This window comes from Barbus barbus (assembly GCF_936440315.1).
Source record: "Barbus barbus genome assembly, chromosome: 26".
In the NCBI taxonomy this organism is placed as follows: Eukaryota; Metazoa; Chordata; class Actinopteri; order Cypriniformes; family Cyprinidae; genus Barbus; species Barbus barbus.
Genome location: NC_136754.1, coordinates 18,896,789 through 18,920,439, shown reverse-complemented (window position 1 = coordinate 18,920,439; position 23,651 = coordinate 18,896,789). Strand labels below are relative to the sequence as shown.

The window sequence follows — 23,651 nt, the reverse complement described above, 5'->3', positions numbered from 1 at the left end:
GCCGCCTCTCTCGCCCCAGAGAGCTACTTCTACACAGGAGCCTTCCGTTTTCCCCGATCTCCTCACCGAGGTGTCGAGATCGCGGGTGAAATTTTTTCGTCCCGGCCAGTCGTTCCCGCGGGAACTGAATGAGCGCGGGTATGCGGCGATGATGCCGCGGGTTGAACAAACGCTTGCGAGCTATCTGTCTCCCTCCACGGCATCGCCTTTGAAGGCTCCTGCTCTGCTTACAACATCTTTGGTGGGCAGAGGGTATGCACGCTCTCTAAACTCAGGTGGCTGCTGGGCGGGCGCAGCCTCCTCCGCATACCAGCTCCTCGCGCAAAAGGTCCTGACGGGCGAGCCCCAGGACCGCGGAGGGCGACCCCTACTGGGGTGGAGTGGCTTGCACCGCCGCACTCGGTGACCACTTCACCTCGGTGCCCTCCAGGGATTTGTCTGCTGACCCTGCCGCTGTTCCAGGGCACGGCCGGTCCCAGCGAGTATATTTCTCAGGTTTGTCCGCCCGGCAGCGCGGAGCCGAGAAACTCGCCTCAGCCGCCAGATTACGCGTCTCATTCCGGTGCGCCGCATCGAGACAGCGGTCTGGCCGCTTCTCTGAACCCAGAGGTCAGTCTCGAGAGACTGATTCCCTTAGAAGATCATTGGGCAGCGAGCTGCCGAATGTGTCTCTTTAGGTCCTGCCTTGCAGGGTCTGGTTCGTTCAGAGGTCCTGACGGGTGAGCCCCAGGACTACGGAGGACGACCCCTACTGGGGTGGAGTGGCTTGCACCGCCGCACTCGGTGACCACTTCACCTCGGTGCCCTCCAGGGACTTGTCTGCTGACCCTGCCGCTGTTCCAGGGCACGGCCAGTCCCAGCGAGTATATTTCTCAGGTTTGTCCGCCCGGCAGCGCGGAGCCGAGAAACTCGCCTCAGCCGCCAGATTACGCGTCTCCTGCCGGTGCGCCGCTTCAAGACAGCGGTCTGGCTGCACCAGAGGTCAGTCTCGAGAGACTGATTCCCTTAGTAGAGCATTTGACAGCCTGGCAGCGGCTGCCGAATGTGTCTCCTTGGGTCCTGCAGACCGTAGCGAAAGGCTATCGTATTCAGTTCGGCGGGCCACCCCCGCCGTTCTGCGGGGTTATGACTGCGGTCCGCCCCGGGCAGGCTCTGGTTGTGGAACAGGAAGTTGGTACTCTGCTGAGGAAGGAAGCCATCGAGTTGGTTCCTCCTCACGAGACCCAGTCCGGTTTCTACAGCCGGTACTTCATTGTTCCGAAGAAGGATGGAGGGCTGAGGCCCATACTGGATCTGCGTCTACTGAACCGCTCAGTCAGAAAGCTGAAGTTCAGGATGCTTACTATCAAGCAGGTCGTGACTCAAATCAGGTCCGAGGACTGGTTTGTCACGATAGATCTCAAAGACGCATATTTCCATGTTTCCATCCTTCCTTCTCACAGGAAGTTCCTGAGGTTCGCCTTTGGGGGGAAAGCGTACCAATATCGGGTTCTTCCCTTCGGCCTAGCACTTTCACCCCGCACTTTCACCAAGTGTGTGGATGCGGCACTGGCCCCGTTGCGGCTTCAGGGCATCCGCATACTCAATTATATCGACGATTGGTTGATCCTCGCTCAATCAGAGCGGTTGGCGGTTTGGCATCGAGATGTCGTTCTCGCCCACATGAAAGAACTGGGGTTGAGACTGAACGCCAAGAAAAGTGTGCTTTCTCCGGTTCTGAGAATCACTTATCTAGGCGTGGTGTGGGATTCGACCACGATGCAGGCACGATTGTCCCCTGCTCGGATCGAGTCGATCCTTACTACAGTCAGGAGAGTGCGAGAAGGCCAGTCACTCACTGTCAAGCAGTTTCAGAGACTGCTGGGGCTCATGGCAGCTGCGTCCAGCGTGATACCTTCTGGCCTGCTGTACATGAGACCCCTACAGTGGTGGCTCAAGACCAAGGGGGTCTCCCTGAGGGGAAACTCACTCCGCGCTGTCAAAGTGTCACGCCGTTGTGTCCGTGCCTTCGACATGTGGAGGAATCCTTGGTTCTTGTCCCAGGGCCCGGTGTTGGGAGCTCCTTGTCGCCGCGTCTCGCTAGCGACGGACGCTTCCCTCACCGGTTGGGGTGCGGTCATGAGTGGCCACCCTGCCCACGGTCTGTGGAGAGGTTGCCACCTGACGTGGCATATCAATCGGCTAGAGATGTTAGCGGTGTTCCGTGCACTCAAGCACTTCCTCCCAGACCTGAGAGATCACCACGTGCTGGTGCGCACCGACAGCACGGCAGTGGTCTCTTACATCAACCACCAAGGAGGTCTGCGGTCGCGCCCCTTGTACAAGCTGGCACACCAGATCCTTGTGTGGTCCCAGGGCAAGCTCTTATCTCTGAGAGCTATGCACATACCTGGGCATCTCAATGTGGGAGCAGACATCCTGTCGAGGCAGGGGCTGAGGCCCGGGGAATGGAGGCTTCACCCCGAGGTGGTGAAGCAGATTTGGGGTATTTTCGGCCAGGCCCAGGTGGACCTCTTTGCGACTCAAGAGTCAGCACAATGTCCTCTCTGGTTCTCGCTGACCCCTCCAGCTCCTCTGGGACTGGACGCTATGGTACAGACGTGGCCGAGGCTCCGTCTGTACGCCTTCCCCCCGATCGCTCTGCTCCCTGGAGTTCTGGCGAGAGTGCGCCGGGACGAGGTCCGTCTACTGTTAGTAGCACCGTTCTGGCCGGGCCGAGTATGGTTCTCGGACCTGATATCTCTCCTCGACAGCACTCCGTGGGAAGTGCCCGTCAGGAGGGACCTCCTCTCACAGGCCGGGGGCACCGAGGTGCACCCTCGCCCGGAGTGATGGAAGCTGTTGGTGTGACGCCCTGAGGGGGCACAGCTCATAGCTTCCGGTCTGTCAACCGAGGTTGTCGAGACCATCCTCCAATCCAGAGCTCCCTCTACGAGGAAACTGTACGCCTTGAAGTGGAGGCTCTTCACTTCTTGGTGCGGGGACCGCCAGCTCGACCCAGTCAACTGCCCCGTTGGTGCAGTACTGGAGTTCCTGCAGGCCCGTTTCTCCGCAGGGGTAACCCATTACACTGTTAAGGTGTACGTGGCAGCTATTTCGTCATACCACGCCCTTACCGGTGGCCAGTCAGTGGGTAGACACCCCCTGGTTACACGTTTCCTCCGCGGTGCGCTGAGGCTGAGGCCTCCGGTACGATCTCGTCCCTACGTGGGATCTGGCTGTGGTTCTGGAGGCTCTGTGCAATGCACCTTTCGAGCCCATTCAGGAGATAACTGAGAGACTCCTCACTATCAAGACCGTTTTCTTATTGGCTATCACCTCTCTGAGGAGGGTGAGTGACCTTCAGGCCCTGACTACGGCCTCTATTCACTTTGCGCCCGGTTTGGCGAAAGTATTCCTCTACCCCCACGTGGGGTATGTTCCGAAGGTCCCATCGGTCGTTCCACAGCCGGTCGTACTGCAGGCCTTCTGTCCTCCTCCCTTCGGGGAGCCAGACCAGGAGAAGCACAACCGTATGTGTCCAGTGCGAGCACTAGACGCATACATCCACAGGTCCTCCCTGTGGAGAAAGCGGACCAGCTGCCCGTGTGCTATGGTCCGCCTAAGAGGGGTCTTCCTGCTACGAAGCCCTCCTCTTAGTAGGTGGATTGTGGGTGCCATGGCTTTGGCATACGAGGCCTCTGACCTCCCCCCGCCGGTGGGAGTCAGAGCGCACTCAACCCGAGGTGTGGCGGCCTCCGAGGCCTTCTGGGCAGGTGTTCCATGCAGGACATCTGCAACGCAGCTGGGTGGTCCACGCCCCTGACTTTCGTTAGGTTCTATGACCTCGACATCCGAGCCACTCCCGGCTCCTCTGTCCTTTCGTCCTGACACCAGGCAGTGACTTGTCAGTCTGGCGGCGTTGGTATCTCGTTCCCATATGCGTTTTCGACGCAGCTCGAAGTTCCTGGAAGGGAACGTCTCAGGTTACGTATGTAACCATGGTTCCCTGAAGGGAACGAGACGCTGCGTCGCGTTGCCACACTTCCAGCATCCCTGCCAGCGCTTGCTTCATGACTTGAAGCTGAAGCCGGCTCCGCTGCACGTGCTTATATGCTTCCTGGTCGTGACGTCACCCCGCCCGTGACGCCTCGCCCTTGTTTGACTGATTACACATCATATTCAGAGCCTGGTCACGCTGAAGGCGTTCCCATATGCGTTTTCGACGCAGCGTCTCGTTCCCTTCAGGGAACCATGGTTACATACGTAACCTGAGACGTTTTATACTCATAATTCATGACCGGTGTTTTGTTTTGCTCTCTCCTCTGCGCTTCCGCGTTCGTCAACTTCTCACCAGCTCATGTGCTACACATACGTCCTACGTCATCTGCTCAGAACGGTTTTCTATTGTGAACACACGTATGACAGTTAGCGGAATCTAGACCTTTATTCCAACCCGAGCTGTGTGAGGCACTTTTTATTATGGATGGATGCGCTTTATTGGACATCTTTTGGACTGTTGAAAAATAACACCCATTCACTGCCAATATAAAGCTTGGAAGTGCCAGGACACTTTTTAATATAACTCAGATTGGATTCGTCTGAAAGAAGAAAGTCATATACACCTAGGATGCCTTGAGGGTGAGTAAATCATGGAGTAATTTTCATTTGTGAGTGAACTAACCCTTATGGAAGAAAACAAGTGACTAGTTGTGTCTGAAATCACAGGTAGTAGGTGGACCGGAATTTGTGCTCTGAATTTAACCCATCCAAGTGCACACACACAGCATTGAGTAGTGAACAAACACACACACACACACCGTGAACACACACCCGGAGCAGTGGACAGCCATTTATGCTGTGGCGCCCGGGGAGCAGTTGGGGGTTTGGTGCCTTGCTCAAGGGTCTCACCTCAGTCGTGGTACCGAGGGTGGAGAGAGCGCTGGACATTCAATCCCCCTGCCTACAATCCCTGCCGGACCTGAGACTTTGATGAAGAACTTACTTTTTTGATAAGTCGATAACACTTGATAACACTTCAGAATCTCTATGGAAGTAGCAGGTAATCTGGGTACTTTAGGGGGGATTCAAAACAGCATTTCGGCATGGGACGTGGGCCTCTGTTACATTTGCACCTACTGTTTATAAATAGTATAAATTTAAATATACCCCTCTTTTCACACACTGTTGTTCCCCTTTACTGCCTCCTGACGATGTGATGCTTTATAAGATTTGATCTAACCATGAGTTTGATGGCTATATTCACCTTCCTCCCTCCATCCCCTCCCCCAAACCATCCTAACAGCAGAAATAGGTCAGTGCATATATTGCACAGTATGACTACAGCACCACAGAAAATAAAACATCCATGCTTCCACAAACTCACTCACAATGCTGTTATGCCTAATGTGAGGCAATCAGGCATGAGTTGATGTGTGACCTTTCTCTAGGCTCACAATGGGTTTCTCATCTTCACTGTGCACTCTTTATACAACAGTGTGGCCAGCACAGCACAAACAGTAGTGTTTTGTTGAAGAGGAAGCTACACATGTGCCCAATCCTGTGCCCTGACCTAAATACCTATCCATATGTCACTTTTCTTCTTCAGTATAAAACATTTCTTCATGATTCATATTTTTTCCCATCTAAATAACACACATAGAGTATTTACTGACAAACACATCTGAAACCTTTTCTCTTAGTATATAGGCATATGCAGGGTGTGTGATGGGCAAAAGTCAAACCAGCATGAGATCAGAAGTTTGCTGCTATGTGGCTTCTTTAAATTTAAAATGTCTTGAAGGCAACACAGTGCTGCAGATCCCTCCAAACTCCCTGCAAATATGTAGTGTGTACTATAAAAATATGTACAGTAAAGCACTTTTAAGTCTATGAGGTATTTAAACAGAAATTTTAAGCTTGTATTTTTGCTAAAGCACTGCTAAATTATTAAGTACTATGATGTTTGTTGTTTATATTTTTTCTAAATCAGGTGTTTTCAAGCTTTTGATGTTCCCCACTTCCCCAACAATGCTTTGAAATGTCTGGTCTCATCATTGGTGACTTCATAGGCACTTAGATTTGTGCATATCATGTTATATATATAGATATACATATAGCCTTTATATAACTTGCATGTTTTATGATTGACACAAAATGAGAAAATGCAAAAGGAATAATGTTGCATAATACTATACATTATCCAACATACACTACTATTCAATCATTTGGGGTCAGTACTTTTAAAAAATACTAATACTTTTATTCGGCAAGGATGTGATAAATTGATCAAAAGTAACAGTAAAGACTTTCATTGTTACAAAAACATTGTATTTCAAATAAATGCTGTTCTTTTGAACTTTTAATTCATCAAAAAAATCCCGTCAAACAGTTCCTACAAGAATATTAAGCAGCACAGCTTTCAACATTGATAATAATAATAATAAATATTTCTTGGCCACAAAATCAGCATATGTGACCCTGGACCACAAAATCAGTCTTACGTAGCACAGGTATATTTGTAGCAATAGCCAACAATACATTGTATGGGTCAAAATTATCGATATTTCTTTTATGCCAAAAGTCATTAGGATATTGAGTAAAGATCATGTTCCATGAAGATATTTTGTAAATTTCCTACTGTAAATATAGAGACTTCTTCCAAAAACATTAAAAAAATTGTACCAGTACTTGCATATGAAAATGCAACTGAATTTCTAAGTGTGCATATTCCTGTAAGTATTCATATGAACTGCATATGTATCTTTACTATTAGTGTGTGTTCTCAAAAGTGACCTCACCATAAAGACAGCAATGGCTCCTCCGATGATGAAGCCAGCGATGACATCAGACCAGTGGTTGCGGTACTCCACCACTCGATTAATCCCAGTTAGGAAGGCCAGACACATGAGCCCCAGAGAGAGCACTGGCTTGGCCAGCCGTGTCCCTGTGGCCTTCACCGAGTATGTGATGTACATCTGAGGAAAAACAGAGCACTCTGTAGTACATCTTCATCCTAGCCACTGTGTAATCACTATTCATAGCTCATTCATTCCCTGCTCACGTGTGGGCATGTTTGTCTGAAAACGCAGGTTTCAATTTAATCGTTTAAACAGTGGCTTTCACTATAATAAACTGGACGCTAACATGCACCAATTACTCTGATCAGTGTATGTAATCATTTGAATGTGTCTGCTGCTAATACATTTCCATGATTCAGCTACACTGTTTCATTTATCCCAGACATAATTTGGCACTGACTGGAAGGGTGGCATTTGAAGGCTAGTATTTGAAGACAACCAGCTTTGCTTTTGTCCTGAATCAAGCCTTAGGGGAGAAAGGGAAGGTGGGGGTGATGTGAGGATTTGATCAAGTACAACTATTAGGGCCAGTTTTACTAAACAGGGCAAATTAGCGCAAGAGCACAATTCCAAAATATGAAAATTTCTGCGGGTGATTTACTAACAATGTGCAAATTATAGAACATAGATGCAGCATCTCATTTACATATCAACCAACGCAATATACCAAGCACAGCACAAATTAGCGAAGTCGCAAATAAAGAATAAAGAAATAAAGAAGCCAAAGTATGTTGAAAAAATTAAGGTTTGCTAGAAGTTTTGATAGACCTGGTATTCCAAGCATCCTTATACTCCTGAGGAAGCTTGCATTTTATAGGTCTAGTAATACATTGATTAAAATTATGGCCAATGCGATAAGCTTGATAATTATTTCCATGTTATGTCCAATTAACGATAAATAATCAATGTTATAATTTTATACTAATTTTATACAATGGAGTGTTAGATGATGAAAAAGATAATATAAATTGAAAATGAAGTGTACATAAGCATGAGCAATTAAATATCTGATATCATCTGATAACAATAATTAAAAATTCAAATATGTAACCAGTGCGTAAACATTAGCAGGGTTTCAGCGGATTTTATGATGGTAAATGAAGATTTATCCTTGATTAGCTGATACAGGCATGTTTAATTGGGGTTGGAGCTGAACTCTGCAGGACACTGGCCCTCTAGGAGCAGGATTGGACACCCCTGTATTAAATCTTACAGATCACCCCAGACGTTAACATGATCGAGAATCAGAGAGCAAGGCAAAGCAATGTAAAGACCTCAGGAGAACTGATGGAAAATGAAAATCAATTTTCTGTGTCCAAAATGAGTGCTGTGTAGCTGGGATGGGCCTTGAAGTCATTGCACTTCAAGAATAAATGGAAAATGGCTTTTTATGCTTATAAAAAGTACCGTTTTTGAAAAATGTTATGAAACCTAATTCATGCCTGGATCAATACCATAGCATGGATAAAAGGCTTCTCTCATTCGAATTTGAAGGCGTGTTTGAGCAAAATCCTTTTATGCTCTTTCTAAAATCTTAAATCGGACAACAATGTTATAAGGTAAGTATAATCGCAAGTCAGTCTGAATAATCAGTAAAGTACAGACTAAATATTAAGAAGGACACAATGCCCTCAGGCATTAAAGATACTGTGCTTTTATAAACTCTACCCAGCACTACTTGCAAAAGGCTATGCATATGCTTTAGAAAGGGGTCGTAGTATATTATTTATTTACTTCATACATCATATTACATTAGATTAAGCTATTTCATTATTGTTTTATTTTTCTCTGAGCTCCTCTTATAATGTTAGATTTAATTTAGCTTTGAATAATCAGTTTCCACCTTCTGTCTGACCCATATTTACAGTACAGGCTGTTTTCCCCCCTTGATTTAACTTTCTCATAAACAGCCTTCATAAATTGTAAGATTTCAAACTACAATTCATAGCTTTGGATCAGGTTTGCATTTCATGTTGTTGTTTTTTTTTGCTGTTTAGAGTAAAAATTTAATTACAATGAACCAGGAACCACTGAGTTTGACCCGTCTCTTTCTTTTGTGTATGTGTAGATGTCAAGTTCACTCACAGCAACATAAAGAGCTGCATAAATACTGATGGCCGCCTGTTTGGATGGGAACGATTTGCGAGCATGTAAGATATCATCCTCATTGCCCGTACAGGCTTCCTGTTGGCTGATGAAACGCACCACCTGTTGGCACCCCAGCGCTGTATAGTTGGGTTTGCACACCGACAGGAAGTATGGAGACAGATTTCCTGTTACCACCTGTCCGGCATTTACAAAGATGTCTGTGGCAAAGAGGCCAAATGCGTACACACCTGGAGGAACACAAAGGCACAAATCTAGGATTTCACACTACTGTTTAAAAGTTTGAGGTTGGTAAGATTTTGTATTTTTGAAAGAAGTCTCTTATTGTCAACAAGACTGCATTTATTTGATCAAATATACAAAACCGCATTATTGTGAAATATTATAACAATTTAAAAGAACTGCTCTCCTATTTTAAAATATTTTAAAAAGTTATTTATTCCTGTGATGGCAAAGCTGAATTGTTGTGAAAAAGTGCTCCTTCAAAAATTATTCTAGTATGCTGAATTGGCGCTCAAGAAGAATTTATTATTTTTATCAGTATTCAGAAAAGATGTGCTGTTTAAAATTATTGGGGTCTGTGATGCATTTTGTTCAGAATTCTGTTTCAGGATGAACAGAAACTTCAGCATTTGTTTGAAATATAAATCTTTTGTAACATTATAAATGTATTTACTGTCACTTTTGATTCATTTTATGCATCCTTGCTGAATAAATTTCTTCCAAAAAAAAATAAAAAATCTTACTGACCTCAAACTTCTGAACATTTGTGTGAATATTGGTCAAGTGGGATGATTAATTGCACTTTATTTTTTCATAATTAATGTAACACTTAAAAAAGGAAACCAGTCCTGAAAAGCTCAGTGATGCCAAACTGTAATCACATCATGGAAAATGACAGTCCATTCAGTGCTGGGTGAGTCTCCATATTTTTTACAACCAGAATATTAGGCACGAAAGCAGAGGAACGGTACTCAAATCTTAATGTAAGTGTGGGCAGCTTTGTCATATTGAATGTTGTCTATGAGCAGAGCTTGGAGAAGCAGCAGACCGAAACTAGTTTACAATGAGTGCTACCACTGTCAGTTTACTCTCACAGCTCCTCCGTCAGCCTCCACATTAACAAGCTTATTCATTATGCTCCAGAGGACTCCATCTTTTAACCAGAAATCTAATGTACTTCAGCTGTGATGTTCTCACAACAAAATTAACGTGTAATCATATGGTTCGTAAAACTACATGATTGCACACTTAAATGGGAAGCGAGAAGAGCAGCATAACAGACAAGCCAGTGAATTTACTGTGCAGGAATAATGCAGAAACTATGCAACATCTCTCTAACACTTACTGCATTAGTACAATTATAGTCTTTGTTTCAGGATGAACTCGTTAAAGGTTCATGCTCAGGACACGTTTTTTATTTTAATTCATAGTTTTGAAGTTGCCTTTTAAAATTGTGAAATATGGAGCAGACTACCACAATCTGGCATACTTTACTAAAACTATACAGTATTGCTTTGCCACTGCAATTCAGACACTTAAATCAGTTCTTTAACATCTTTCATGTATAATGTTCTTGTCAATCCTGATAAACAGCTGCTGTCATGTTCAAAAGAAGATGCTAAGAAAATAAATTACATTAAATACACTGTTTACCTTCTATACGCATGTGTGATTGTCTTGATAAGAATGCTATTTCTTTACTAGGAAAAAATCACTGACTGGTTGAGATGTTTTCTGGGTGGTCAGTGATTGTGATTTAAGTGTTTAAGGAAAGTAAATGTAAAACCTGTTTTCTTGATTTTGTAAGATTAAATGAATATTAAAAATACGCTAATTGAAATGTAATGTGGCTACGCTTCCTTTTAGCATCTACTGGATTTATGAGTTAATATCTGTTCTGGTCTGATTTCAGGGTAAAGGAACGTCCCATACTTTTCCCCTTCAACTCCTCTCTGCAGAAGAAATATCATAAATAATTTAAGAGAATGCTTTGACATGAACCATGAATGTATCGTCTGCCCCACACAAGAAACTTTTTAGCAAGTACTGTATGTGCGTCTGACATCTCGATTTGCCTTTCTTCTGCTGAAGGCACAGATGCACAAGGAAAGGAAAAAGTCTAAATCTACATTTGCCCTAATTAGTGTGCTTCTGTCTGTGAAAACATACCAAGAAAGCGAAATGTCCTTCGGACCAGAGGGTTTAGGTAACAACAGTCACCCATCACAATGATCTTCTCTCGGTTGTCTAGATCCTCAGAGACATACTGCAGCAAGAAGAGTACGGACTCTGTCACTGTAATCTGCAGACAAAAGGGCAACAAAAATCAAATAAGAGGCTTTTAATGGTACATTTTGTTTGTACATACTCTCTCTTCTCTGCTTTTTCCTTGATCTTTACTTAGAACTAAGATCTAAATGAAGCTAAAATCTAATTCTCTAGGCTTGAAGACAAAATCAGGCAGTATTTCAGCTATTTGTAACAGTGGAACACGTATAAAGACCAATTCACGAACACAATGGAAATGATTAGAGGTTGATTTTGTGCCGGTCAGATGCCAGTTCCCAGCAAGGTCTTGAACTTGATTTTGCCAAACTGGCAGGGTGTGCAAGGGGTCAAAGGAAGCATGAAAAAAACACTCGCAATTAGAGCTGGAAGGGTTTGAAAGAACAAAGTTGTAGAAGGCTATGGGGGTTTTGTGATAACTTGCTATAAATTGGTTCAGCCCATTTTATAAGCAAACCAGGAACTTTCAAATGTCTTGCATCAATGACAAATGCACTGAATCCTGTAGGGTAAACTTTACGGTGAACAAGACGCTATGGCATAACCTAAAGAATGCTGCACTATCAAAACAATTGATAAACTCAAACATCTGTTGGGAGGGATGGTCCAAAATTGGTCAAAAGTCTTTTAAGCAGCTACACAATACATTTGGTGAAGATTTTGCTGGTATGATGCTGTGAGTAGACGATTGCTACTGCACAAGTAACATACTGTATGTAATAATGACCCATATCAGATCTATACAGGTGGAGCTGGGGAAGGTGAAGAGTTTCAGAGGAACTCTGAAAGTGCGCTGTGAACAGCTCTAGTGAATGCTAACCAGCTATTTAAATGTAAAGCAACAAGCTCACTGGCTGTGTATGCAACATGAACCATTCAGCTTGTGCCAAGTAGTTTAACACTGTGAATTTCATCAATTTGCATTAACCACCCATTAGTCTGAGCCATCTAGAGTTTCATGACAGAACTTGGCATTTTCAAAAATATTTTCAAGCTTATTCTTGCCACTGCTGTGTGTGTGTGTGGATAAATAAATACACTTTTTTGCTTGCTTTCATTCAGTGTTTGGCATGAATTCACCTTTAACTTGTAACTGTCAATATTTTTCACATCACTTTTAAAAAGTTCCAAGTTTGCATTGTCAGTAAAATAGATTAGTACTACAGTCTGTACATGATGAACCTTTTAGAGGTAAAAAGATGCCACTTTGAGGATACTGCCCCAATGATAAGTTGTTGTACCCCTAAAGGTACCATTTTTGCAAAAATTATTTAGATGTGGACAAGAGAAGATGAAATTAACTGAAACTTGCCATCATGGAGATTCAGTTCCTAGTAATTCTAAGTAGCTAAAAGAACAGTTGTTTTGTTAACCCATGTTGATCAAGTCCTTTTTCCTGTGATTCATCAAAGCAATCACAATACCTTTTTTATTCTCAACTACATAATTTAATTGTTCACTATGTGCACTTTCTGTTTTCTTGCTACATAGCAACCTCATAAAATGCAAAACAGGTTTCTCGTTTGCAACTTTGTATTACGTCACTTAGGATAAAAGTGTCTGCAACTAACTGGTTCACAGCATGTGAAGACTTCAGCTATAGAAGAGCCCAGTGCCCTTATTCCAATACCTTTACCAATGTGAAAAAACACAGGAAGTGACAGGTGAACTTGTGAACTCTTGAGCCAACTCAACAGTGCAGCAAACTCCAGGTTTACAACATCAGTGATATCTCAATATTAGCACGGCTGAGTGAGCTTTTGAAGTGGGAACCCTACAGCAAGAGTCTGAGGATATATCACTTTGACATCACTTGTTAGTACTGCAGCATGAATCTCTGTTCTTTATTGGTTACATATGAGGTGTGTACAATAAGCGCAAAAAGACAAACTGCACTGATTAAATGTAGAAATTTTGAATTGGAAAGTTAGAAGCATTATATAAATCATCCAAGACCCATATTACAGAATAGAATATTTGTTATTTTTGTTTACTTCACTTTCAAGACGTATTCCTTTAGATCATCATAGAAAATAATACATAAATTGGCAAACTCTGAGATTTATGAATACACTTTTTCAAAAATTAATGATAAATATGGTCTGATCTGTCAATGAACAGGATAGAATTCTTATGCATTGTGGGACTGTTACTGTGGATTGGCATGACTCACTATTCAATTCTAATAGACATCATGTCAATCTGGCCCATAAATGTCAAAAAGCCAAACCTGATGAGTGAGACGTTTCTCTCACTGGCACATCGGCTCTCCAAAAGTTCTTTAATTAATTTTTTATTTGTTTTCATATTCATATTTAATATGAAGAACGTGAGATGCAGCCCCAAGGAAGAATTCTATTAATATGCTTTCTGCCTCCAACTCCACACGGCCTGGAGTCAAGTCAATCTCATCCGTTATCAGGCATTCCACATGTAAAAAAAAAAAAAAAAAAAAAAAAAAAAAAGGAGAACTTTTAACTACAACACACCTGTGTTAAGCAGATTTACCATCTACCATAATACATAAAAAATGCTTCATATTTTTACAGGATCTTTATATTTGAAGGTCTGTGGCGTTAAAAGGTTTTAAAACCCCTGGCCTAGTGTTCGATTTATTCAAGAGCTCTAGCACAGTTAGCAATTAGTATGAAAGCAATTCATCCCAATATATAATCCATCCTAACATATAATTTGCATCTTTGCATGCTTTATGTCACAATTAGTATAATACATTTTTCATAGTTGTTTGTTTCCAAATGAATAGCAGAGACAGAGGGAGGGTGGTGGATTATACTCAGGTTCAGACCAAGTATTAAAAAAGCCTCAAGGGCAGTTCAAGCTTTGGAAAGTGTTCAAATTATATTCCTTGTTATTTGTGGTTGGTCACATTGAAATTGGGGAGAGTAGTGTGAGTCGAATCCTATTATAAGAGTTAAAACTCTCTATCTGGCAGGTTTCACATCTGTCTGGAACAATTGCCAAAGGTCAGTCAGTGCACAGTGATGAATCTATTTGGTTTGCTCAAGAATCCTCTACACTGACAGTTAAAAAGGGTGAAAAATGGTGTGTCATTTAAAACTGGGTAGGTACATATGTATGCTGCTGATCTGCAAAGCCACAATAAGTTTTCAGTGTGAAAGTGCTATGAATGCACATATAACCACAACATCATACAAGGGACTGGGACTGTTTGGTTTCAATATTTTAATGAAAGCTGAATGCTTGATGCTATCGATACCACTGGTTGGTAGACACACACTGTATCAGAAATGCTATGGAAAGCTATTGTATGTTTGCTAAGTGCTTCTCCAAGTAGATAGCTGTCTTAGGGGTCATTCACACAGAATGTGTTTTTCCATTCCACTTCACTACTTTTCCATAGTTTTGTAAACATGCAGTAGATGAGACATCTTTGACCATTGTGCTCACATCTTGATTTAGAATTATGAGGTGAAAAGTCAGTTATTGTATAAACTGAAAATTCAGAAAACAAAAGGTATAAGCATAAAAGCTTAAATTTGACATTGTCATAATCATAACTTAAAATATAATTTTTATATATATAACAGCTCACTGGAGGAGAAAGGTTATAAGAAACTTCTATTTCATTTTTGTTCCTCACACAAAGCGATCATATAAATTCAGAAAAGTAGTTATGCAGGACACAAGTCATAGACTACTTTTATGGCGATATTGTATTTGAAACTTAAAAACTCCAATCCACATTAATTGTAATTGCATAGAAAAAAACTAACTAAACTAAAATAACTTTCTTCATTTGTATTCCACAGAAGATAGTCAGTTACACAGTTTATAATAACATAAATACAAACATGAATGGCTGCTAAATGACTAAAAGTAAAAAGTAAAGAGTGTAAAGACCATCGACTCTACCGTGCGACTCCACCGGGCTAGGACACCGGCAAAGGATATAAGTATCGCTTTTTATTGTTTTATTTTATTTTTTTTTATTTTTTTTTCTTTATATGTTCACTATTGAAATGTTGTTGTTGTATGCATTTGTCAATTTTATTTAATTTCTGTATTTTCTTAAATGGGTGTGTATAGAGTATTACAGAGTGTTAACTTTTAGTTTTAGTTACTTTTTCTTATTTGTAAGTCGCTTTGGATAAAAGCGTCTGCTAAATGACTAAAAGTAAAAGTAAAGAAAGTAAAGTAACATGAGGGTAAGAAATACACTTGCATTAAAAGTCTCAGATTTTGTAAACGTATCAGTTGCCTTGTCAGAAATGCCCAAGTTCAGCATGCCAGCAATATTTGGGACTAACACTGTAAGCCTTGCACTTCAATATGATATCTGACCTTTACTGTCCACCGCAGGGCATGCTGGAGGCCAGATCGAAGTTTTCACTCCACACTTGGCTCAAAGGTGATGCGTTCAGCAAATGGGTGATAATAATAGTCATTTGGTGGTGGGGGGGGGGATTTGTGTGGCCTTAATATAAGGTGAGAAAGAGTGTTTTCAGATCGATTGAGCAAATCCATTGGAATTCTTATGAGAGATGTGAACAGGGGGGCTCTGTGGTGATCCTGGTGCTCTTTAATTGATCCTCGGAGCTGCCAATATCTTGCTCATCATAAATTCTCTTTTAATACTGTAGGCACAGAAAGCTAGAGCCTAAAGCCAAAAAGTGACTTCTCAAAGACAGATCCCGACATTCACTGTGGCCAACCGAGCAAACACTAACCAATGGTGCCCTGCAGATGCAGGCTTTTCAAATCTGTCATATCTCATTTCTTCATTTCTTCTGCACAGCAATTATATAAAATAGGAAGAAAATTTAGACTTTTGCATGTTTCATGTTCATACAAGGTAATCTTGTGTCACCTCTAGAGTTTCAAAAGAGATCTCAACAATATAACAAACTCTCCTTAAATTCTTAAATTTTCATAAAACCCAACACCTCTTGAACTATGCTGTTATTTTTATACCAATACTCTTACTAAGTGTCTTACATTTGTTTTCTATTTTTGCATCTGAGGTACACTATCATTCAAAAGTCTGGGGCCTGTAATTTTTATTTTATATAAAAATCGAAAAAAATTTATATATTTTTTTTATATAAAATGTTTTTGAGAGACATTTATTATGTTCACCAAGGCTGATTTGTTTTGTTTTTTTTTACCACAAATACAGTAAAACATTAATATTGTGAAATATTTCTACACTTTTAAATAACTCTATTTTAACATATTTACAGGTGCTGGTCATAAAATTAGAATATCATGAAAAAGTTGATTTATTTCAGTAATACCATTCAAAAAGTGAAACTTGTATATTAGATTCATTCATTACACACAGACTGATATATTTCAAATGTTTATTTCCTTTCATTTTGATGATTATAACTGACAACTAATGAAAGTCCCAAATTCAGTATCTCAGAAAATTTGAATATTGTGAAAATGTTCAATATTGAAGACACCTGGTGCCACACTCTAATCAGCTAATTAACTCAAAACACCTGCAAAAGCCTTTAAATGGTCTCTCAGTCTAGTTCTGTAGGCTACACAATCATGGGGAAGACTGCTGACTTGACAGTTGTCCAAAAGACGACCATTGACTCCTTGCACAAGGAGGGCAAGACACAAAAGGTCATAGCTAAAGAGGCTGGCTGTTCACATAGCTCTGTGTCCAAGCACATTAATAGAGAGGCGAAGGGAAGGACAAGATGTGGTAGAAAAAAAGTGTACAAGCAATAGGGATAACCGCACCCTGGAGAGGATTGTGAAACAAAACCCATTCAAAAATGTGGGGGGGAATTCACAAAGAGTGGACTGCAGCTGGAGTCAGTGCTTCAAGAACCACCACGCACAGACGTATGCAAGACATGGGTTTCAGCTGTCGCAAGCCACTCTTGAACAAGAGACAGCGTCAGAAGCGTCTTGACTGGACTGCTGCTGAGTGGTCCAAAGTTATGTTCTCTGATGAAAGTAAATTTTGCATTTCCTTTGGAAATCAAGGTCCCAGAGTCTGGAGGAAGAGAGGAGAGGCACATAATCCACGTTGCTTGAGGTCCAGTGTAAAGTTTCCACAGTCATTGATGGTTTGGGGTGCCATGTCATCTGCTGGTGTTGGTCCATTGTGTTTTCTGAGGTCCAAGGTCAACGCAGCCGTCTACCAGGATGTTTTAGAGCACTTCATGCTTCCTGCTGCTGATCAACTTTATGGAGATGCAGATTTCATTTTCCAGCAGGACTTGGCACCTGCACACACTGCCAAAGCTACCAGTACCTGGTTTAAGGACCATGGTATCCCTGTTCTTGATTGGTCAGCAAACTCGCCTGACCTTAACCCCATAGAAAACCTATGGTCTTAATTGATATTCAAATTTTCTGAGATACTGAATTTGGGACTTTCATTAGTTGTCAGTTATAATCATCAAAATTAAAGGAAATAAACATTTGAAATATATCAGTCTGTGTGTAATGAATGAATCTAATATACAAGTTTCACTTTTTTAATGGTATTACTCAAATAAATAACTTTTTCATGATATTCTAATTTTATGACCAGCACCTGTACAGTGGTGGCCAAAATTATTAGAACACCTGGCATATTTAAGAGGTTTCAGTTGTTTTTGTTGAACTGACCATTACAAAACCAATAAACTATTGCCTGAACTGTCTGTGATAGAGGGAATCTGCAGGAACATTCAAAATGATGGACTGGCCCACTCAAAGTACGGACCTCAACCCCATCGAGCAAATTTGGGGCGAGTTGGAAAATAAACTGGAAAGATCTATTGTACATTCAAAAGAAAGCCTTTGGCTTGAGTGGGATAACATTAGTGTTGAAGTTCTCAGGGAATATATTGACACTATGCCAAAGAGATGTGCTGCTGTAATTGCTGCAAAAGGTGGACATATCAAATGTTTAAGTTAAAAATTGATAAAAACAGTACGACTCGCTTATAGTGCTGTCAAATGATTAATCGCGATTAATCATTTGACAGCACTACTCACTTCATCTGATAGTTGTGCTCAGAGCAATCATTTGCTTGTTTCATGAACATTATGAAATGAAATCATGTTTTGGAGGCAAAAAAGGTCAATATTTTCAGATCTATCAGGTGTTCTAATAGTTTTGGCCACCACTGTAAAAACATAATTTATTCCTCTGATGGCAAAGCTGAATTTTCAGTAGTCATTACTTCAGTCGCATGATCCTTCAGAAATCATTCTAATATTATTTTTAAGAAACATTTTTTAATGATTATTTTTCAATTCTGAGATACGGTTGTGCTGCTTATAATATTTTTGTAGAAACCATGGGTTCATTTTCTGGATTCTTAATGATTGGAAAATTAAATCAAATAAACTTTTTTGTAACATTATAAATGTGTTTACTGACATCTTTGATCAAATGTATCCTTGCTTATTAAAAATAGTCATTCCTTTAAGACAGACAGACAGACAGACAGACAGACAGACAGACAGATAGATAGATAGATAGATAGATAGATAGATAGATAGATAGATAGATAGATAGATAGATAGATAGATAGATAGATAGATAGATAGATAGATAGATAGATAGATCTACAATCCACAAGCTGATTAACATTATGGTATTATATAAATAAAGATCTTCCCAAGAACCACGACCAGCATGCACTGCTTATTCTAAACTCCTTTAACCTTCAATACATACTAACTCACCACGAGTGCAGGGACCCCTGCGACCACCGCGTACAGGATGGCTGGCGGGATCGCACTGGACTCCTCTGGTCCGAGATAGGGCTTCGTATAGGCATTATCATGACAGAAAAATCCCTGGATGTGCACGTTGAAAGTATCGGTGTACTCGAAGTAGTATGCCAGCATGACAGTCCCTGCCATGATCACCAGCTGAAAGTAAAGCATTGTGGATAAGGGTTAAACAGAAAAGAACAATCCCGGGAAAGAAGTGAAGGGTCTTCGGTCTCCTACGATAGCATTGGCATGATTTCCGCTTATTCCACTGTCACTCCTCGTAGAAAAATCCGTCAGAAATAGTAGCGCATTGTGTCAGTGACAGTCTGAGCGCTGTAAAGTGCGCTGTAGTCTGTGAGAAAGAACTGGGCAGCCGCACGCGCTGTAGGCGTGCCTCACTTTAATAAGTGATGGGATGCCTGCAAACATGCACTTGATCTTGCAATATTATCGAGTACTTCAGTTCGTGCTCATAAGACTCCAAATATTTAATGTACTTTTTACTCAAAGTCGCACTTTGCTGCTTCTTATTATGAGGACTTGTCAAAATTCCTCTTTATTATTAACAATATGGTAAAAGTACGAAGACCAACGTACAGCTGCTCATTTTAAGCGTTTTTGTTCAATCTCGAAACACTGGAATGATAGGCCTATCTGAAAATTAGATTAACCGTTCTACAGTCCTCGGGTTGATACATCAGTCACACACAAAATTAGGTTAGCTGATTAACTTTTTTAGGTTATGCCATCGGCTTACTGTTTAGACTGAAATGTAGGAAAGTGGCTTCAGTATATTTCTTAAGTCTGATGAGGTAGGAATTGCTGCCCTCTTGTGAATGGACAAAAGTCTGGCTTTGAAAAGAATTTAGCAATTTCACTTAAAAAAGGAACAAATATTAAATCTACATGTAAAAAAATTACACGAGAAGAGTTGTAGTCATGTAGTCAGGGATTCTTACTAGTGAAATATTGTGCAATGTGTGTAAATGCAAACTACAGCAAATTCATGATACCCAAAACAGTTATGAAGTGTGAAAGGAACTGATCAGAAGACTTCGAAAATCATGTAATGTATACAATGATTTGAGCATCAAAGTGTTCAAGAAGCGATAAAGCAGTCTTTGGCCTATAGTGTTATTTGAACAAAATCCTCAATATTAAAAACAACCCTTCGGTGTGATTACACATAAAGCATGATTAAAGGGTTACTCCACCCCAAAATGAAATTTTTTCACTAATCACTTACCCCCATGTTGTTCCAAACCCGTAAAAGCATCGCAAACTGCGTATGCTGTTCTGTGTCAGCCGCACCACACAAAACAGCGTATCCGTGTGGTGTGGCTGACACAGAACAGCATACGCAGTTTGCATTCAGTGGATGGATATTCTCCAAAATGGCGCTACGGTGACGCGGAATAGACAAATTGTTGAATAAAGTTATTTTATTTGCGTGCAAAAAGTATTCTCGTCGCTTCATAATATTCAGATTGAACCACCGATGCCAGATGGACTATTTTGACAATGTCTTTCATACTTTTCTGAGCATTGAGAGTGTTATTTACTTGGCAGTCAATGGGACAATCACAAGCCTCCCGGTTTTCATCCAAAATATCTTAAATTGTGTTCCGAAGATGAATGAAGCTTTTACGGGTTTGGAACAACATGGGGGCAAGTGATTAATGACAAAATTATAATTTTAGGGTGGAGTAACCCTTTAAACAAACAAACAAACATAAATGAATGAATTAATGTAATACGTAAAATGTAAATTAACTTCTGTAGAATTTTTATAATTTAATGCATTGATTGTTATATAATAATTTTTAAAGATTATATTGAATTATTTATTTATAATAAATTACATTTTCTGCTTTTTAATAATATAGTATTTTAAATTTGTTTCCTATATTTGTTCTCCTGGTAAAGTTTTTCATGTACACTTATTATATTGCATTTTTAAGATTTTTGCTTGTTTTGAAAATAGTGTCTCCTTCAGTACACACACACACATACAAAAAAAACACTCTTATTGACTTGTTTTATTGTTGTTTTATATTCTGTTTTATTTTTCAGTGCCTGATCATTTGAAGCATTCTGAGAAATGCATTTAAGATATATATACACTCTAAAAAATGCTGGGTTAAATACAACACAGTGCTGGGCAAATATTGGACAGAACACATGCTGGTTTGTTTTCAACCAACAGGTGGGTTAGATGTTTAACCCAGCCTTCTGGACAGTAACCCAACCGCTGGGTCTAAACAACCCAATCGCTGGGTGTGTCCATATTTAAACCATATTTTATATATATATATATATATATATATACACACACACATATATATATATATATATATATATATATATATATATATATATATATATATATACATGAGGAAAAAAAGAAAAGAAAAAGGGACTAAATAATAATAATAATAAATAAGCAAATAATTAAAGACGAATAAATACATAAAAAAAGAAATGAAAATAAAATAAATGTCCTCCCTCTTTCCAATAGAAGTTAAGTATTGTGTATTAGTGCTAGTATCAGGAGAACAGAGTAAGGGTCTCTCGTCTGCACTGAGTCCAAAATTTTCGCACGTTAAAAAAATTCGGATCAGGTTCGATTTTTTGCGTTTTCGCACCCGTAGCATGCAACTTATTTTTTTTTATTATTATTTACTTAATTTTAAGGCAAGGGGTTTCCTCAGTTTTTTAAGGTAAGTCAACTTATCACTTTTTACAGTGTTGTATAAATTAGACCTGTTTAAAAAAAAAAAAAAACTTTTAAAAAACAATTTCATGTAATTTAATAATAAAAGTAATCTAATAATAATAATAGGCCTAATAATAAGAAGAATGTAACAGGCCTACATTAAATGGAAATGCTAAATCATCTTAATATTGCCCATTTTTGATGCTTTTGACAATACCTCAACGACACATGATACGACGCACGGGGAGGTTATCGCTCGCAATGTGTCCCTGTATATAAATAGTTTTATGAATTGACGGCACCATGGCGCAGTGGTGCCCGGAGAAGTAGGTATAGCCTACTCTTAATTTATGCCCCCAATTTTGTTTAAACGACCTGGCAAAGGATGAACGACCACAGTGACATGCAAAACTAGTGTTGCATTGCACACTGTCACTTAACTTCCTCTGTTTGAGTAAGGATAATTATGAAAATAATATTATCCACAGAATAGGTGCAGATTTTGCAATACATATGTTAATTAAAATAAATAAATATAAATAGACTGCAGCAACTGGCATTTTGTCAGAACCTAAAAATACGCATAATATTTTGTTTAGTTGTCTGTTCAGAATTGTGGGAGAATTATGACCTCTGTTTGAAACAAACAAAACAATCGTGATTCTCAATCATTTCAGAAGTGAGGGGGATAGAAATGTCAAATATAATAACTTTTTTGTCAAATTGACAGATTTTAATGCGATTATTATTTATTTATTTATTATTACCTCTTGCTTTTAATTGGCTGAGAAATCAAATACACTGCTCGACAATATATTTTCCTAATGCCAATTTTATTATTTGTTTAGCCAATATAGCTACTACATTTTTACCCATTTTTATCACAGAATAAGGCAGAATATATATTTTATAGCCCAGTACCCTATACTGCCAAGTGTAATAAATGCTATCAATTAGCACTGCATTATTCAGAATCAAATGCTTTTTTATTAGCCTACCTGGAGATGACTTGACAAACACATATAAACCATATTGTCGCAATCGTGTCATTACTGTCTTCACGTTTCTTTTTATTCGGCTTAGCTACAGTAGAGATAGCTTTGGCTACAGCGATAGCTGGATTCTTGCACGTCGTGACTCTTAAGGCTATTTCTATGAGGCAGTTTCGGATTTTCTGCGCGAGAGCGCCATCCGGCTTCGAGCACCCTAAATGAAACATACACTGCATGAGAGTGTTTACGTCACGTTCCTGACCGCATCACTGTCTTTACTGGATGTTTTTACAGAATATTTGCATTTATTCACATGCGATTGGATTAGTTTCTCGTATGCTGGACTGTCATGATTTGGCTAGTGTAGATCATTGTGATTAATGATCTGTTCAGAAATACAATGTGATTTGTGTATTCTAATGTGTTGTATTAGAAATGTGTTGGGCTCTTTAAGAACAGGCTCACCCTCATTGGGTATATATACAAGAGACGCACGAGCACGCAGTCAGTGTGTGTCTGATTCCCTTCCAGGAACTCGAGCTGCGTCGAAGCGCTAGGGGAACGCCCACAGCGTGACCGCGCTCTGAATCAAAGTGTAACGTGTCCAATGGAAGGGCGAGACGTCATAGGCGGGTGACGTCACTGACCGGAAAGCATATAAGCACGTGCGGTGGAGCCGGCGTTTGCTTTTTGTCATTCAGCATCAGCAACCGCTACTCTGTCTGTGTGTACTGTCTTTTCATGTTGTGAGTCTTATTTAGTGTTGTTTGTCCTGCACAATCACTTGAATAGGCTCCAGCAATATGTGCAAGCACTGGGGCGATAGCAGATCGCATTCGGGCTGTGTGTTCCTCCCTGCACACATTATATCACTGCTTGGGATACACGCAGTCTGTGTGTGGTCTGCTTGAGAGCAGAGCGCGCAGATTCAGCTCTCGAGGGAGCTGACTGCTCGTTTGTGAGCTTTTTCATTTCTTACGCCTGCTCTCTGAA

General features: G+C 40.6%; 1 protein-coding gene across 2 annotated transcripts in view; it reads right to left on the bottom strand.

Annotated features, from left to right (window-relative positions):
* Nucleotides 1–22,822, bottom strand: part of LOC306846366 (phospholipid phosphatase-related protein type 5-like) — a 33,738-nt gene extending 10,916 nt beyond the window's left edge. The window contains exons 1-5 of one of the 2 annotated variants that reach the window (XM_079379692.1): nucleotides 22,665–22,822; nucleotides 18,918–19,106; nucleotides 11,118–11,250; nucleotides 8,925–9,175; nucleotides 6,780–6,956 (exon numbers count right to left, since the gene is read on the bottom strand). In XM_079379692.1, coding sequence (XP_079235818.1) covers nucleotides 6,780–6,956; nucleotides 8,925–9,175; nucleotides 11,118–11,250; nucleotides 18,918–19,106; nucleotides 22,665–22,697 — 783 coding nt within the window. In that variant the 5' untranslated portion in view covers nucleotides 22,698–22,822. Of the gene's footprint in view, nucleotides 1–6,779; nucleotides 6,957–8,924; nucleotides 9,176–11,117; nucleotides 11,251–18,917; nucleotides 19,307–22,664 lie in introns of those variants that run through there. The other variant, XM_079379693.1, reaches the window with a different exon arrangement.
* Between the last annotated feature and the right edge of the window lie 829 nt (nucleotides 22,823–23,651).